Below are 16,225 nucleotides of genomic sequence, written 5' to 3' on the forward strand. Positions count from 1 at the left end.
GGGGCTCACGAGGGAACCCAAAGGCACGAGTGACACCTGGAGCGGAGGTCTCAACCACAGTCCCACTGATGTTTTACTCTCCAGCAGGGGCTGCCCCATGCGCTCACTTAACAGCTTTCCGGCCCCTGCCCCCTGCTGTCAGTACCCCACGCATGGGACAAGCAGGTGTGGCCAGGTGCCCTACCTCCAGGGGAGCCCCCCAGCTGGCACCCACCGCAGGTGGAAGAGGTAGGAGCAGGTGCCCCGGGAGCCGGGGCCCTATGGTGCTCTGCCAGCTGCCGGCCTCCAGGAGCCTGGGTCTGTGGCTTCCTGCACGGGCCAGCCAGTCACACCTCCCGGAACCACTGCCCAGCCAAGCTCCTGACAGGGGCTTTGTCTCCAGATGGCAGATCAACTTAGTATCCCGGTGCCGCTCTCACCGGCCGGGGAGGAGCGGGGTAAACCGCAGGGCAGCTACCGCGACTGGGTGGCCCAAGATCCGTGAGCACAGCAGCTGCTTGGCAGCCATGGGCACGGGCCAAGGGCACCACTGGCAAGCAGAGGCCCTGCTGGGAGACTGGGCGGATTGGAGCCCAGACTTGGCACTAACAGGGCATGGTCCCCTCCACCCCAGAAGGCTCCACCGCTGCGTCCTGGCACCTCTGACCGCCCCCCACACCCCCAACATGGGGAAACCGAGACCCAGGAAGGATGCCTGTGATCCTGGCTGGGAGCCTCTCAGGGCCCCCCTGGGCCCTCTCGGGTGACTGGGCCGGGAGGGTGCTCTGGCTGCCCTGGTCTCAGCCCCGACCCCTGGGGGCTGCCAGGAGCCCGAATGCGGAAGCAGGCCTGTACCCTCAATTGTGTAAGGTCCCCTCCAGATCACGGCCAGCTTCACCCTTCTCATCACTCACGATACACAGCAGTTCCGCGAGCCGTCTCCCCTGACGGACAGAGACCCGGACAGGCCCAGCTGTTACCTGGCTGGCTGGCCGGCACGCACAGGGCAGGGGCCCACCTGGCTCGCTGAGACAACGTGGGGTGAGAAACACAATGCGGTCTGTTCCATCCCAGAGAAACTGCCGGGTAACCCACGCTCAAGCCCTCCCCGAGGGGTGCGCAATTTGCTGAGAACTCAAGCCCGGCCCCAGACACGTTTCTGGAACAAGGCGAGGAGTCCCTACAGCCCCGGTGAGAAGTGGCGTCGCCCTCCACGGGGTGGTGGGGATGGGGGGAGGACACCAGCCACCAGGGAGCGGGGCAGATGCTGAGAACCAGCCTCACCCGCATCCGTGGCACTCCGGCCGGGCCCCCCTGCCTGCAGCCCAGCCCTCGCCAAGCCTGGACGCAGGGGCCCACAGGCTGCTCCGGGTCCCCCCCACCCGCTGTCGGAGATCATATGACCCTCCGCACCCAGGAGGAACCTGCAACCACTGGGGGCCACCGGCTCACGCTAACAGCACCCTGTCCTCAGTGAGCCCCAACCCTCGGCCTGCCAGAGCACCCGCCTCCAACCATCCTTTCTTCATCAGCCCCCGCTCAGGGTCCCGTGAGGTGCAGAGCCACGGAGCCCAAAGGAGACGAGGGGTCCCCAGCCCTAGCTGAGCAGGACAGCTCGGAGAGCCACTTGAGGCCCAGGCCTGTGGGACCTGCAGGGGACCAAGCTCCATCTCTGGGGACGCGGCCTGGCCCCCTCCCCCAGTCTTCCCAGTGAGGCCCTCCCTGCCCCGCCTTGCAACCCAACCACACCCCACTCCGTCTGGACACTCCCCGCCCCCCAGCATTGTCCCTTGGTACTCTTGCCGTCGGTGTGGTGTGTCCAGTAAGAGTCGGCCTCCCCCACTGAAACAGCCTTAAGGGCGGGGCTGGGCCTCTGCTCACGGCTGTTCTGGCAGCAACCGTTCCTAGGCAGGGGAGGCTGTCATTCCTGCAGGCTTGGCACCAGGAAGGGCCCTCGCCGGGAAGGAGCCACCAGTCTGCACCCTGGGGCCCTTGTGCCTCCCGGAAAACCAGAGGCTGGCACCAGCATCGAACCTAAGACAGGTCGCACTAGGCAGAAGAGGGTCCAGGGCAGTCGGGGACAGCCGCGTTCTCTGAACGTTTATTACAATGGGTCATCAGCGGTAACGGGTGGGGGGAGGAGCACTAGAGTCATTTGCCCTTCAGGTAGATCTTGGGGGTCTGCCAGCCTGCAGGGGCTTCCTTCAAGCCTGCCTTCAGCCAGATGCGCCTCAGGTCTCTCTCGAACTTGATCTGCAAAGGCACAGGGGAGGGACCACTGACTGGTTTGTGGCACAGTCACGCATTCTCAGCCTCCTTGCCGGGCCCTAGGCTGAGAGGCCCACACTCACCTGCTTCCGTTTCAGGCGCCCTTCCCGGACCTTCCGCCGCAGGAACCGGGTCCTTTTGACCAGTTTGCGGTACTTGTGGTGATTCATCTTCCGCCGGCGGATCTTCAGCACGTTTTTGCACTGCATCCGGGGTGCGTCCCAGGCCCCCACATCCCCCTGCTCAGCCCGTTCCCCCACTTGGCTAGGCGGACACTCATAGAGTCGGGCTGGAGCCACGGTCGCTGGGCCTCCAGCAGCTAGTCTGGGTAGGAGGTAGTGGGCGGTCAGCCAGCTCTCCAGGGGGCTGACGGACATCTTTCTGGGGACCAGCATCTCCTCAAGCTCCAGCTGGAGCCCCCTGCCAGGGATGGAGGCAACTCCGCTTGGGCCTGTTGGCTGTGTGCTGTAGCAGGGCCGACATGCACACCTGCCTAGCACCCCTGAGACGGGCCAGGGCCGACCGCAACCTGCAGGAAACAAGATGGCACAGTTACCACTCAAGCAGCCACACTAGACCTGAGCACGGCCAATCCCGCCTCACCGATTGGGCAGCAGAACTGTCATCACAGACTAGGATGGCCTAGTATGCCCAGTGGAGCTCCTGCTGGCTGTGCTCAGGCCCAGACTTCCCCTTTTTTGTTACTTGGATGTTTACAAGGGAGTCTGTGTGGCCAGGCCCCGGCCTCAAGCTGGTGAGGCTCTGCAGGTGGGGCAGTTGGGACTACCTAGCCTCACATTCCTAATCCAGGTGTGTATCCTGCCCATCTGCCCTGCCCCCACGGGGCCGCTTACCTGCCCGAGGAACAGCCCTAAGCAGCTGAGAAGTCAGGCGCACCAGGAACATGGTCTGTGGGTGGTAGCGGCCCCAGGTGCTCAGGGTGGCTGGAATATAGGTAGGTGAGCGTGGAGGTCACGCGGGAGTGGCCGGGAGGCGCCGGCAGCGGCCCCGGTCAGACCAGGACTCCCGGCACCCTCATCACCCTCTCCCACGATGAGGATGCCACTTCAAACAGGGCTCACTCCCTCAAACAGCCAGCCTGGGGCACAAACCCCGCTCCGCAGCTGCGCGACTCTGGGCAGTCACCGACTCTCCCCGAGCCTCCGCTTCACCCCAGGGACCCACCAAGGGGGCGGAGTCGATGCTCGGAGGCACGGAAGCCGCGCGTCCCAGGCCCCGAGGCGGCGGTCCCCGTCCGGCCCCAGCCTCACCCGACCGCGACCCCCCCGCAGCCGAGGGCTCGAGCCGAGCCTCCCCACACCTAACCCGGGTGGACTGAAACTGACCACTCTGCCGCCGAGTTTGGGCACTTCCGGTCCGTCCCTAAACCGGCCCCCAGCTCCGCATGCAGCCGCCAGACCGTACCCACTCCCAGCGCCCCCTGGCGGCGTCACGGCGTCCCGCTCCGCGTCGGCCCAGGTCCGGCCGGGCCCGGAAGGCAGAGGTTTCCGGCCAGAGGAGCGGCCTGCCCCGCCCACAGCCCGCAGGCTCCGCCCCTCTCTTACGTTGGCGAAAAACCACATTTCCCACAATCCCAAGGGATGCCCTGTGCGCCGGCCTGGCCCGACCTCGTTTTAGTTCCGGATTTACTGCCGCTTTACTTCCGGATGAGCCGGCGGCCCGGCATCGAGGGCGGGCGGAAGTGGCGTTGGCCCGGCGGCGGAAAGAGTTCTCTGGACGACGGAAGTGACCCACTGGGGTTGTAAGCGAAGGGCCCCGGCCCCTCCTCCGTGGCCTGGGGAGTGGTCTCGCAGGGGGAGAGGGCGCCGTGCCGGGTTCTGGGGCAGAGCCGGGGCGCCCGGTCCGCCAGGACTCCGGCGGGGCTGCGGTCCCAGCAGCCTCCTCTGCCCACGAAACTGGATCAGTGAAGGCGGCCGTGCCTCTTAACGCGGGAGAGCACGACGCCTTTTGCTTAGGGGGGATACGTATTTTTTCCTTTTTGAAAGCCGACTCCCCTCCTGTGCCGTGGGAAAAAAAGTTAGAAACTTTAGTTCTTGCCGAAAACCGAAAGCGGCCTCCGTGGATTGGGTTCCGCCGCGCCTCGGGGTAGGGGGCTGCCGGGGTTCCGTTGTTCTCACTGAGGTTGGCAAGGATGGACAGGATCCCCATAGTGAACCTTCAGGGGGAGAGGGGCACGGGGAGGGGGGGTGGCCCTCGGAGTCCCTGGATCTGCTCCGAAGTTTGCCCCTGCAGAAGGAGCTCCCAGCGGGTCTCTGCAGGAAGCGGCCAGGCCGGGTCATCCCCCTGCCCCAACCTGGCGAAGCACTGAGTGGAGGAGAGGCCAGCGGATGGCAGAAACAGGCCCAGTTCCGTGACAGCGGCGGCCAGAGGTGTCACGCGGGTTCCCAAGTAGGAAGGTCTATTGACATACCCCACGCACCCGCAGTGTGCCTCACTCCAGCTGCACAGCCTCCTCAGGCATTCACGATTTGGTCATCAGGGCGAGCCTCCGGGACCCTAGGTGCTGACCCTGCCACCTCCACAGCTCCTGGACTTGCCTGACTTGCGGGCACCTTTCTCCAGGGCCAGTGACACTAGGATGGACATGTCCAGTTGCCTCACACCCACCTGGAGGTCCTGGTTTGGGAAGATGCTGGGACTAGGACAAGCCCCCAACAGCCCTCCCCATCCTTACAGCTCAGACAAGACTGGGAAACAACCCCAAGACCTTCCCTGCTCACCAAACCCCTGTTCTGCGGGACACCCCCCAGGTCTGATGCTCCAAGTGCCTGCCTGGTTGCCACCAGCCTGACGCACACAAGCTGACCTTCCAGAGCAAGAGGACTCCAGAAGCATTTTGTTCTTTTCCAACCTTCCCTTTTTGGCCCCCAAGGAAGCAGCCTTTGTCAGAGCAGAGATGGCTCAGGTTCATGACCAGCCTTCCAGGGAAGACCAGCTGCACAGGAGCTCAACACGAAATGCAACACCGGAATGGGATCAGAGCCGGCAGCACAGACACACCACGAGGACGGTGCCGCAGGCCGTGCACGGGGACAAGCAAGCAGAATGACAAACTACACGTTCTTCAGCGTCCAAATGTCCTGAGTAGAGAGAATTGTTTATTTAACCACGTAAAATGCATATATAGGAAACTTCTCTATTTAGGAGCTGGTGGCCTGCACTCAGCATCGCACAGATAAAAATATACGACTTTCAACACAGATCTAAATACCTTCACATTTTAAAAATCCGAATTCTCTACACAAGTTTTAAGCTGACGGAATTCAAGTTCTGAGTTTTCATATATAGCTTTAACTTGTATTAAACACATGTTTATTTACAAGGTGGATAGAGAATAAGGGGCTATTAAGGCCATTTTCTCATTGTGAAACGCTGCAAAATATGTACATAAGTACAACCTAATATAGGCAAAGATTCTAATAGTCATTTTCTTGGTTTAACGTAATTCAGTATCGGTACGGGAGGAAAGACACAGCCTGTCGTTAGCACCAAGCCACACCACCAGGACGTCCACATCCAGCGGCCACGGGGCTGCTGCTGAGGTGGGCCCTGTGCCGGCACAGCTGTGCGCCGTGCCCAGGCCGGCCTAAAGGGCACCTCGCCGGCCTCTGGATTCCATCTCCAAACTCATCACAAGATCCAGAGTCAACAGCCGCTTCCAAAAAGAGTCTCACCACAGGGCCAGTCACACCGGGGTGTGCACACCAAGGGTCAAAGGGCAGCGCTCTGGGAGCCCCACGCCTCACCTCCGATGCCTGCTGTGCCCAGGGTGATCCCGCTCGTAGCGATGGCCTGTTCGCTCGTAAGACCGAGAACGCTCCCTTCGCTGATCTCTATAGTAATGACTTTTCTTCTTGTATTTCCCAGAATTATCTGGCCGCTCCCGTGAGCGGCTTCGAGAGCGAGAGGAGCTCCGGCTCCGGGACTTGTGTGGCTTCTGGGCGGGGTACTTGCAGTCCTTAGACTTCCGATAGCTCCTTACCTTGGAGCCTTTGTAGGGAGCACCTCTGTGCGCCTGTCTCGGTGGGGAGTCACTCCTGCTCCGTGAGCGGCTCTGCGACTTGGACCCGCCAGACGTGGAGCCACTGTCACTTTTCCTGTTAGGAAGGACACCACCACCAAGCAGATGACCACTTGCCCCAACCACCTCAGGGTCAGGAGTGACTTTCCCGAGGGGCAGCCACACCCCCTCTAGCCACCCTGGGGAAAACACCACCCTTGCCAGGTGCAGGTCCTGGATGGGCCCTGCGCAGCACATACCTCCTCTTAGGAGAAGCAGATCGTGACGGGGACCTCGAGTAGCTCTGCTCACGACTCCCGCTCCGGCTTCGGCTCCCTCGCCCCTTTGGCAAGCTGAGGACACAGGGAGAGCAGTTACAGACCTGAAGTCCTTCCGGCCGACCCCAACAGCTTGCTGGGTACTCACCCGTTCACCGGGCTGTCAGCCTTGGCTTTCTTCATGCCCTCCATCTTCCTCTTGGCGTTCTTCACAGACAGGGGGGAAGGCTTGTTTCCTTTACCTTCTTTGGGGGATTCTGCTAGAAAGAATCAAGAAGTTTCTTATCAGAGAGGGGCACCTGGGGAGCTCGATCGGTTAAGCGTCAGACCTCGGCTCAGGTTATGATCTCGTGCTTCAGGAGTTCCAGCCCAGCGTCGGACTCTGTGACGTCAGCTTGGAGCCTGGATCCTGCTTCGGATTCTGTGTCTCCCTCTCTCTCTGCCCCTCCCCCACTCACACTCTTTCTCTCTCTCAAAAATAAACATTAAAAAAAAATTTAAGGGGCACCTGGGTGCCTCAGTCAATTAAGAGTCCGACTGGCTCAGGTCATGATCTCACACGTCATGGGTTCGAGCCCCACGTCAGCCTCTGTACTGACAGCTCGGAGCCTGGAGCCTGGAGCCTGGAGCCTGCTTCGGGTCCTCCGTCCCCCTGTCTCACTGCCCCTCCCCCACGCTTGTGTGTCTCTGTGCCCCTCTCTCAAAAAATAAACTTAAAAACAAAGTTTCTTATCAGAAAACCGTTCTAACAAGAAGCACACTAGCAGAGCAAGACAACACCACTTCTGTGGGACTGGTGGAGACTCCCCATTCCCGGCCTGGGACTCAGAACCTAAACACGCACCTGAAAGATACAGAAAGGCCACCTGTCTCAATTGACTTCCCTCAGGGACTAGGGATGTGCAGCATGCTTAACTCTAGGCCCCGACAACAGAATCTGCTGCTCCAGATCTATGCTGTTTTCATCAAGAGAGTAGCTAACTAGGTGGGCTGCATAAACAAATGCATTTTGGAGAGCCTGCCCACGTCTCTTGCTAATAAAAACGTAAGGAAGGAAGGCGCCTGGCTGGCTTAGTTGGTGGAACGTGCAGCTCTTGATCTCGGGGTTTCAATTTCAAGTTCCACGTCAGGTGGAGAGATTACTTCAAAATAAAATCTTAGGGGCACCCGGATGCCTCAGCTGGTTAAGCATCTCACTCTTGATTTTGGCTCAGATTATGATCTCACAGTTTGTGAGTTTGAGCCCCACATCGGACTCTGCGCTGACAGCCCAGTCTGCTTGGGATTCTCTCTCTCTGCCTCTCCCCAGCTCACACACACGAACTCTCAAAATCTATCAATAAACATTTAAAAATCAATTAGGGGTGCCTGAGTGGCTCAGTCGGTTGAGCGTCCAGCTTCGGCTCAGGTCATGAGTTTGAGCCCCACATCAGGCTCTGTGCTGACAGCTCGGAGTCTGGAGCCTGCTTTGGATGTTATGTCTCCCTCTCTCTCTGCCCCTTCCCTGCTCACACTCACTCTCACTCTCAAAAAATAATAAACATTTAAATAAATACTAAAAATAAAAAGTAAACATTAAAAAATTACTTTTAATAAAACAAATTAAATCTTAAAAAGAAGACATACAAGCAACGAAAACTCCTTTAGGAGCACCCCTCTCATTTCAAAGATCACCAAACATCTGCTGGGGACCCTGGTGCCTACAGACTGCTCAGGCCAGCAGCAGACACAGTTCTAAGAAATCTGGAGGAAAGGAGGGCCACACACCCCAACACTCACCCAGCTTGGGGGCAGGTGAGAACCCTGAAGTGCTGTCCAGGACCTGGGTGCCAGCAGGCAGCAAGCCCTTGGCCTGTGCCTTGGCCTCTTCGATGGCGTGCCTTCTCTTCTCCACTTCGCTTTCAAGGTGTGTCAGATCAACCTATGAGAGTCAAACTCCATTTACTCAGAACCAGATACCTCTAGTCAAACACAAATGCGTATGTTACATGGAAAAATATAGAACCTTTTTCCGGGTATAAAGCTGCAGGATTTTTAAGCAGATTTCTTGAATTTCTTCTTCAGTTGCTCCAAACAAAAGAAACCAATGGGGACGATTGGGCAAAGGGATCTGTAAACCAAATAGCATCACTGTCAATACTTTTCTTCATGGCCAATCAGATTCTTAGGGCAAGAAAATACAAGCCTGCCGGTCACCGAGACATGCTTTCTACTGGCACTGATGAGCATAATCTGAAGGACGCTACATAGAAGTTTACTGGAGACTGGAGAAAGAATCACACGGGGATCCCCTGTGGTGGCACAACACTGACCTCCAGTGTCCGGGCAGCAAGATAAATGCAGGCGCAGGCGATGCTCTCAGGCTGGAACCTCACGAAGACGTCTGTGCGAAGGCTGTCGTTCATGTAATTCCTGAAAACCAAAGGCAGGAGGAACTGCAACGCCCCGGGCACCCCCAGGATACCCGTGTGCGCCGTCTACACAAGATCACTACTCTACGCAGTCTACTCCTAGGCTTAGAGCTACACAGTCCTGTGAGGCTCAGGATTCCTGGAGAGACATTCTAGCTGGGTTTTGTTGAGTACAGGATAGGAAAACAGGGAAATTACTGGAAAAAAATCTAAAAAGCTGGCTGAATGTCAGACAACACGTGTTGCTATGAAAGAGAACCGACTTTAACTTTACTTTTCCCTCAACTTCTGGCTGCTCTCGTGCAAAGCACAATGCCTCAGAGAAAAAAGGTCTACCGTAGTGGTTGAAATGTACTTGATGAAAGGAATCTAAATGCTCAAAATCCGTAGTGCAGAGAAACATGCAAACTCAAATGAATGGGCTGAGCAGGCAGCCTGCGAGGGCTCTTCGGAGACAAGCCGTCCTCTCGTGTCCCTTTTCCTTGAAGAGGCGCTCAGGGTCTGGCCCTTCTCGTTCCGTGACGGAGTCCACTTGGAAAGGGAAAACACCCTTGGGTGCATGGGAACATCATGCAGAGGAAGACTCAATGCCCAAAGGGAAGTCCTCTTCTCAGGCTTATCAAAGAACCGTTTCCAAATTGTCCCATTTCAATAAGGAGTCTTAAAATGAACATTCATAAAATCAGACAAAAGCAACAAAACACTACAAGTTTCATCATAATCAATACATTTAAAAAACACTGTACTTTAGAAGAAGTAAAAATACAAAACATTTGCATTTTTAATAAGCTTAAGGGTTTTAAAATTGGCTACATTTCAACATTTTCTTTTAGATCTGTTTCTCTAAAATAGACCAAAATCAGATCTCATATTAATTTCATCAATACTGCAAAAACAACAGATGAATTCCAAGAGAAGACAGTCAACTAGATCATACATTTACTGCTCCTAACGTATCCCACTACGGCGAGCCTTAAGATCAGGCCACACCCACAGGGGAGCCAAGTCAGGCTGCCGGATTTGACTGATACCCCCACCCCCCCACCCCCCAATATCTCTGCCCTAAACCCTGGCGAAGGGGACACACAGACCCGCTCCCGATTTCTCAGTGATACAGTCAACAAACGCCAGCTAGTGGCCCCTGGCTCTGGAAGCCCTTGCTCCAGGCACCAAGAGGTAATGGAGGAAAAACCCATGTGATGGCACCAAGGCCGTAGGTCTCAGAGCAATTCAACTGAACAGTTCAAACACTTCATCAACATAACCATCAGTAACTTTTTTGGTTCTAATAAATGTTCAGTACTCAAACAGTGAGAACATTAATCTACTAACTTTTAAATCCTAAAAACAAAACAAATGAAGTCCCTGAAACGTGTATTTTAACTTATTGTACATCTAAGTTACAATATAAAAAGTGTCCATGAAATAATGTAAAGATGCACACCTTTTACTAAAACGTGTCAATACTCAGCTGCTGAAAAGAGCAACTTTAGGACTTCCAGGAATAATGACATAATCCCACTCTGAAGTCTGAATTCCCATCAGCCAATTCTTACGGCTTTCCTTAGAAACAATTTGTAAGAGAAAGGTACTGCATCTTTATTGCACAAGAACAGCAGTTTTAAAGGGACAAAATTCAAGTCAAGACAGTTAACTCTAATCGATACAATTACCAAAGCACGACAGAGGATTACAAGAAGCACAACCGGCAGAGAACCACAGCAGCAGTCGGCCAGCACTATACTATCGAGAGCATACCACCGTCTAGAGCCGGCCTTCGGCGGAGAGCCTGCACTGGACTGGCTGAGGACGGCCGCTGTCCCTGCACCAAAGCGCTTGGACAGTAGAGGAGAAGTCTTAGTCACTTACCCTCAGAGGCTACCCTTTGATTGAAAGAGTACAGAAAAGAAAAGTCAAAATGGGTTCTCTATTAGAGATGCCATAGCACCAGACAATTCAGGCAGCAAAAATATGACCCTTACAGACTTAACTCGGTGGAAAAAATTCACAAAGCACCCAGCACTGACTGTTACCCTGGGCTTCATTTCTAGCACATATGCATCGTTAAAACCGGTCCCCCGAAAAACTTTATCCTAACCCTCTCTCTCCCCGTAAGATCCTCTCTAACGAGAGGCAGTTGGAAGCAATTTCACAGGAGATACAGGACCACTACATCGACGTTGGCACCGACGTGGGAAAGATCGTGGTGTGCCAAGTCAACCGCCCCCAAAGGGAAGCCCAGTAAGTGCTGTCCCAGAGGGTCGGGGGAGGGTATGGGCCACCTTACCGTTACACCAGTGCCTGATATATTGGGGAGGCTGACTGGAATTTACACAGCAGGAACACTGGGCACTCAGACAACTCCAGCCCACAATGAAGTCATGGGACCGACTACCCACTGCCCAAGTGCCTCAAATCAACATATTCCTGCACTGCCCTTGCTGGTCTCATAAAACAAGGAAAGTAAACTCACCATGAGGTCTGGACCAGGTGCTGGTTACGCTCACACTCTAACACCTGAAGGTACATAACGATTATCTGGAAGATACAGGTCAGGCAGTTATTACCAAGAACGCTGAGAAGCCAGAATCCAGATCTTGAGAGCGTCCATGCAGCAAACATGAGCCTCATGCTAGATCCCAGGGGTGGCTCCTGGTCAAATGCCCGGTGCACAGTTTGGCTGGAGGGGAGTTTTTGCTGACAGGCCCCACTACCTGCTGTCGAACCCAGGCAGCACAAAAGCACGTGAGGACCAGGCTGCTCCCACAGCAGAGGCGGCCTCATTTTTCATGGCCATCACAAGGCTGATTCTCATTCTCATCTTCGACATAGTTTCCACCAGTGAGATCAGCTTGTCCTAAACATCTCTGCACCCTAGTCACCAACTTACACAAGACACGGTGTGAAAAAAAAGTTCTAAAAACTACGGTAACTTATCAAGAATTTGAATGAATGCCAGAAAGTCAAACAAGCAAGAGAGAGAAGATACGAAAACATGCACCAAAAAAAAAAAGGGAATAAAAGCAAAGATGCAAATTGCAGTTTTTTTTTTGTTTTTTTTTGTTTTTTAAGAAATTTGTGTGCGTGTCACATAAAAGTTCCCCTGGTGCCGTATGGCAGCCACGCTCCTCGGCGGACATGCGCCACAGCGTTGCTTTAGCTCATTTCCAAACAGAGGGTTCAGAATCCTTCCAATGCCCCCAAAAGAGGAAATAAGGCTATCACTAAAGCAACTTCAGAAAATTAGTTGTCGGGAAAGAAAAACATAAACGGACAGATTCCATTTTTACAAGTTCATCGCTCTCTGTGAAAACTCAAACTTAACGCCATTTCCAGAACTCTCAAACACGGACCACTAAAATTAACGGTATGAGAAGACTAACAAGTAACCGTTCTGACGTTTGAGATAGAAACTGGAAAACCACATCAGGGATACATTTAGTCCTCTTCAGAGTTTTCGACCTTGGTGAGAACGGAGCAGTGGCTCAGGTGGGCTCACGTGGCAGCAGGGCCACATACCCACCTTGTGAGGGTGCTTCACGTGGACACAGAAACCCAGCTCTTTGAGAACTCGTCTTTCTGCCTTTATGATCTGATTCTTTAAGTTAACGTAATCTTGGTCCAACAGCAGAGGCACAGGCTTCCTACACAGACAAAGCACATGTCCACGTAAGGGTCAAAGACAACAGTCCCTCGAACCCCGATGACCGCCAACCGGTGACAGTCTACTACACACGCCACACCATACACGTGGCCTAGGAAGCTCGCTTCGTCTCCTTTAACACAAGCAGAGGGTCCTCCACAAACCCCGGCGCTGAACGTACTCTTTTCCTTACACGACCAGCCCAAGACGAACAACGAGCACTGAGCGGAAGATTTCGAGACCTCATCACGCAAGCACGTCACCCGGCTCAGGACCCAAGTGTCGTGCGTTGTAGACGAAATGGAAAACCGACAACCACAGACGTAGACCGTTTAAACAGCCAGCGGCTGCGCTTTCCAAAGGACTTGCGTCAGCCTGAGGAGCACAGTCTGGGTCGTCCGGGCGGTGGTGCTCAACCGGGGGGCAATTCTGCTATCCCGGGGCCAGGTCAGGAGACCCGGTTTGGCCGTCACGACTGAGAGAGAGGTCGGGGATGCTGCTAAACACCCTGCCACCCACAGGACGGTCCTCGCGACAAAGCACCATCCGGCCCGTGAGGTCAGCAGTGCGGAGACGGAGAACACGGCTCCAGAGCGTTTGAGAGACTGGCGTGGGCACACCGGAGGCCAGGGTCTCGCAACCGTAGCCACAGCGCCCTGCCCTTCTTGCCGCGGCTCCTTCGCTCCGGAACAGCACCCGGTGCGGACTTCCTGGGCCGCAGGCCCTGTCCCGGGCGCAGCTTAGCACCCCACACCCAGACACCTTCGCGCAGCCTAACGGTGAACAGGAGCAGACCAACGCTTACTTTTTCTCTCTCAGGTGCCGAAGGCGATGAAACACATTGATGACGTCCCGTATCCGTCTGGGAGCCTCTTCTATCTTGGAGGCCAGGTGAACACAAGCCATCGACACGTGCTGGAAGGTGAGCATCGCACACACAGGTGGGTTCCTTCCACCGAGACCCTCCGCCGCCTCAACAGCGCGGCAGAGCAGCGAGCGGGGGCACCCCCGCAAGGGCCGCTTCCAAGAGGCCACTCGAGTCCCGGGGGCTCCCCAACCCCTCACGTACAGCACCCCGGCCAGAAGGCAGGTTCTCGCTCCTCTGAGCAACCCGCCAACAGCAGCCCAGGTTTTCCCTCGGTGGATTTCCGCGGGAAAGACACGGGGGAGCGCGCTTACCTCCATGGAATGCTTCACAAAGGACTTGGTATAAAAAAATCGCTGGAACAACACCTGCCCTGTAGCCATAGCCACCTGGAATAGAGAAGAGTTCCCCTCACTTCTAAAGCCACGACCCAAGGCTTTCGCAGCGCAGTCCCCTGGTTTCGGGCGACGGACACAGGAGCAGGCACTAAGCCGTGTCCCCAGTCCGCACAGGCTCTTCGCGCCCCGCTGCCTCGCCTCCCTCATCGCCCCTGACGGACGGCAGCGCTGAGACGCGGGGCCGGGATCGGCGCGGAGCCCGGGGCCCCTGCGGGGACGAGGAGGGGTCGGGGGTCGGCGCCAGGCCCGGCTCCGCCGCCAACAAAGGGCCCGACGGCCTCCCCCGGAGCCGGCGCGGCGGTTACCTCGGCCTGAGGCTCGCGGCCGCGCCCTCACCTGCGGCAAGCGGAGCAGGATGCCGGCCGCCTGGATGAGCTCGCAGCCCACCACGCGGAGGTCGGTCTCTGTGTCGGTGTCGAGGCCACTCGACATGGACGGCGTGAAGCGGAGCTTGTCGTCAGGCAGGAGGCAGTTCTCCAAGGTGATGAGCACCCCGGAGTACAGCCGGTCCCCGATCAACATCCCCTGCGACCCGGGGGCTGCGTTCCCCGACCCCGGGGCGCAGACCGCTGCCGCGGTGGCAGCCGGCCCCGGAGTCCCAGCCGCGACCGTCGCCGCCGCCGCCGCCGCCGCCATTTTGTGCCGCTGACTCCCCTTCGGGCTCCTTCCCGGCAGGGCGGCTCCTCGCGACGATCCACAGCCACGACTGCCCCGCCCCCTCCGCGTGCCATTGGTTCGTTCGGCGGGAGGCCCGGCGCCGCCTTGCCGCGATTGGCTGGGCAATCTACCCGTCAGCGTCGCGACAGACGTCGACGCCGGAACCCCGCGAGGGCGGGGGCGGGCTCGTTACCCAGGGGACCCCGCGGCGCCCGGGTGAGACCAGGGTCTGCGGCCCGACCCGGAAGCAGTACTGGCGGTGCCCTGCCCGGCGAGTCCGAACCTTCGGCACAAAGCCTTGGCAGCTCGTGGAGCTCCCGCTGCAGCCCCAGGGCTTCTTAGGGGGGGCGGGGCCCGGCCTACCCTGAGAGATTCTGCGCGCGGTAGGCCGACCCCGCGCCGGACCGGCGGGGCGCGGCACCTTTGCGTGAGGGCGCGTGCGGGGGCGTGGCGGCTTTCTTTCCGCCGGGATTGCGTCCCGAGAGCCGGGCTGCCCGGGGCGTGGGAGCAGGGCCCGCGGAGGCCTCCGGTGGCCGGTCGACGGGATGAAGAGATTGGTGCGCGTGCTGGTGAGTTGTCTCCAGCCCGCGCCCGCAGCCATGGGGTGCGGTTTGCCGGAGTTGATACGTGACAGCTGGCGTGGTCGTTATCCTTGGGGTGCAGATGTTGCCACCAGATTCCTGAAATTCTTGCCTTCCAAACGGGGGCCACGGGAAAAGTAACTGTAAACGTTGAATTCGATGTTTCTGCGGAGCATGGGAAAAGGCCTTAGTTCTTCCCGGGATCGGGGGAAAGAGAGCCAGGGTGGATGGCCCCCGGAGGGTGGGAGGGAGCTTGGACTTTATTTTCCGGTGGGGGGCCTTCGAAGGGGTTTGTGCATTTGTGAACCCCTCTTGATCCTGAACCTCCGTTTCCTCATCAGTTACTCCTAGCTCTCTCAGGGTTTTTATCTTTTTTTCTTTTTCTTTTTTTTAACGTCATCTGACAGCAGTACTGCTATCGCATCTGTACCAGAGGAGTAACCAGAGGAGTAACAAATGATTTGTACCGAAACTTTTACCAGGAGTAGAGCGAGAACCCACGTGAGGATGCTGGGAAAGCCTGGGTGAGGGGCAGCTGGGGTGGGGCAGGTGCAGACACTGCCCTCGCCTCAAACTGCTCAAACCCAGAGGCCACCATTGGCTTTCACCCCTGGTGATAACTTGATTTTGCAACTCAAACAGTGCCAACCAAGATCCAGCCTTTTTCTCATCTCACCCACCCCTACCTCATGTTGGCAGCTCCAGAATGTCCTCACACTGTTCAGGAAAGGAGGAATTTTTTCTTGTCTGGAAACTCCAGGAAACAGCTTGTTTCCCTTTGGTACTGCCTGGGTGATTTTTCCATCCCCTAAGTAGTGGCCAGAAACGAAGGAAAAGCTGATGGCTCTAGCCAGTCAGAGCCAGGCCATGCACCCAGGCTTACATGAGGGGAAACCGGGATCCTGTTGCTGGGGGGAGAGTGGGTGCTGGGGGCCGCCCACGGCTGTTTACCACACGCCCATGCTCCTTTATTGAGATGCAAAAGCAAAGGCAGGCAGCTCTGAGGCAGCAGCTCACTGCACACGCAGCTCAGCCCCACACACCAAAGGGCCCTGTGTGTCCTCCACCCTGCTGTCTATTCAAAACCCACTTACTGACTAGTGCACATTGAGCACCCTGGGTGC

The 16,225-nt window shown here is 56.7% G+C and overlaps 2 protein-coding genes across 9 annotated transcripts; both read right to left on the reverse strand.

Annotated features, from left to right (window-relative positions):
* Positions 1-2,065: 2,065 nt before the first annotated feature.
* On the reverse strand, positions 2,066-3,736 carry AURKAIP1 (aurora kinase A interacting protein 1). Of its 3 annotated transcripts, none has more exons than XM_025935005.2 (4): positions 3,594-3,736; positions 3,102-3,191; positions 2,331-2,776; positions 2,066-2,232 (listed from the first exon to the last, which is right to left on the reverse strand). In XM_025935005.2, exons 2-4 carry the CDS (start codon positions 3,151-3,153, stop codon positions 2,131-2,133), a joined length of 600 nt encoding a protein of 199 aa, XP_025790790.1. In that variant the 5' UTR covers positions 3,154-3,191; positions 3,594-3,736; the 3' UTR covers positions 2,066-2,130. The 3 variants fall into 3 exon arrangements, with proteins under 3 accessions (XP_025790790.1, XP_086571532.1, XP_086571531.1); XM_086715406.1 differs by having other exon boundaries at positions 3,673-3,691; XM_086715405.1 differs by lacking the exon at positions 3,594-3,736 and adding an exon at positions 3,433-3,587.
* A 1,610-nt stretch (positions 3,737-5,346) lies between these two features.
* CCNL2 (cyclin L2) lies at positions 5,347-14,544 on the reverse strand. 6 transcript variants are annotated; one of them, XM_086715384.1, is made up of 11 exons: positions 14,200-14,539; positions 13,780-13,854; positions 13,406-13,515; positions 12,481-12,601; positions 11,431-11,495; positions 8,859-8,958; positions 8,552-8,656; positions 8,326-8,467; positions 6,695-6,803; positions 6,529-6,621; positions 5,347-6,365 (listed from the first exon to the last, which is right to left on the reverse strand). In XM_086715384.1, exons 1-11 carry the CDS (start codon positions 14,497-14,499, stop codon positions 6,011-6,013), a joined length of 1,575 nt encoding a protein of 524 aa, XP_086571510.1. In that variant the 5' UTR covers positions 14,500-14,539; the 3' UTR covers positions 5,347-6,010. The 6 variants fall into 6 exon arrangements, 5 of the variants coding, with proteins under 5 accessions (XP_086571510.1, XP_025790766.1, XP_086571511.1 ...); XM_025934981.2 differs by having other exon boundaries at positions 6,695-6,806; positions 14,200-14,538; XM_086715385.1 differs by lacking the exons at positions 11,431-11,495; positions 12,481-12,601; positions 13,406-13,515; positions 13,780-13,854; positions 14,200-14,539 and adding exons at positions 9,367-9,617; positions 10,716-11,424 and having other exon boundaries at positions 6,695-6,806.
* Between the last annotated feature and the right edge of the window lie 1,681 nt (positions 14,545-16,225).

This window comes from Puma concolor, chromosome C1 (assembly GCF_028749965.1).
Source record: "Puma concolor isolate L17-30 chromosome C1, mPumCon1.1.hap2, whole genome shotgun sequence".
In the NCBI taxonomy this organism is placed as follows: domain Eukaryota; kingdom Metazoa; phylum Chordata; class Mammalia; order Carnivora; family Felidae; genus Puma; species Puma concolor.

Excerpts from the sequence above, each read along its gene's own strand:
- CCNL2 (XM_025934981.2), bottom strand. The coding sequence starts at position 14,499 with ATGGCGGCGGCGGCGGCGGCGGCGACGGTCGCGGCTGGGACTCCGGGG. Across the intron at positions 6,807-8,325 it reads CTCACCTGCCCCCAAGCTGG|CAGAATCCCCCAAAGAAGGT; the intron begins GTGAGTGTTGGG and ends GATTCTTTCTAG. Across the intron at positions 6,366-6,528 it reads TCTGCTTCTCCTAAGAGGAG|GAAAAGTGACAGTGGCTCCA; the intron begins GTATGTGCTGCG and ends CCTTCCTAACAG.
- AURKAIP1 (XM_025935005.2), bottom strand. The coding sequence starts at position 3,153 with ATGTTCCTGGTGCGCCTGACTTCTCAGCTGCTTAGGGCTGTTCCTCGG. Across the intron at positions 2,777-3,101 it reads TAGGGCTGTTCCTCGGGCAG|GTTGCGGTCGGCCCTGGCCC; the intron begins GTAAGCGGCCCC and ends TGTTTCCTGCAG. Across the intron at positions 2,233-2,330 it reads GGCGCCTGAAACGGAAGCAG|ATCAAGTTCGAGAGAGACCT; the intron begins GTGAGTGTGGGC and ends GTGCCTTTGCAG.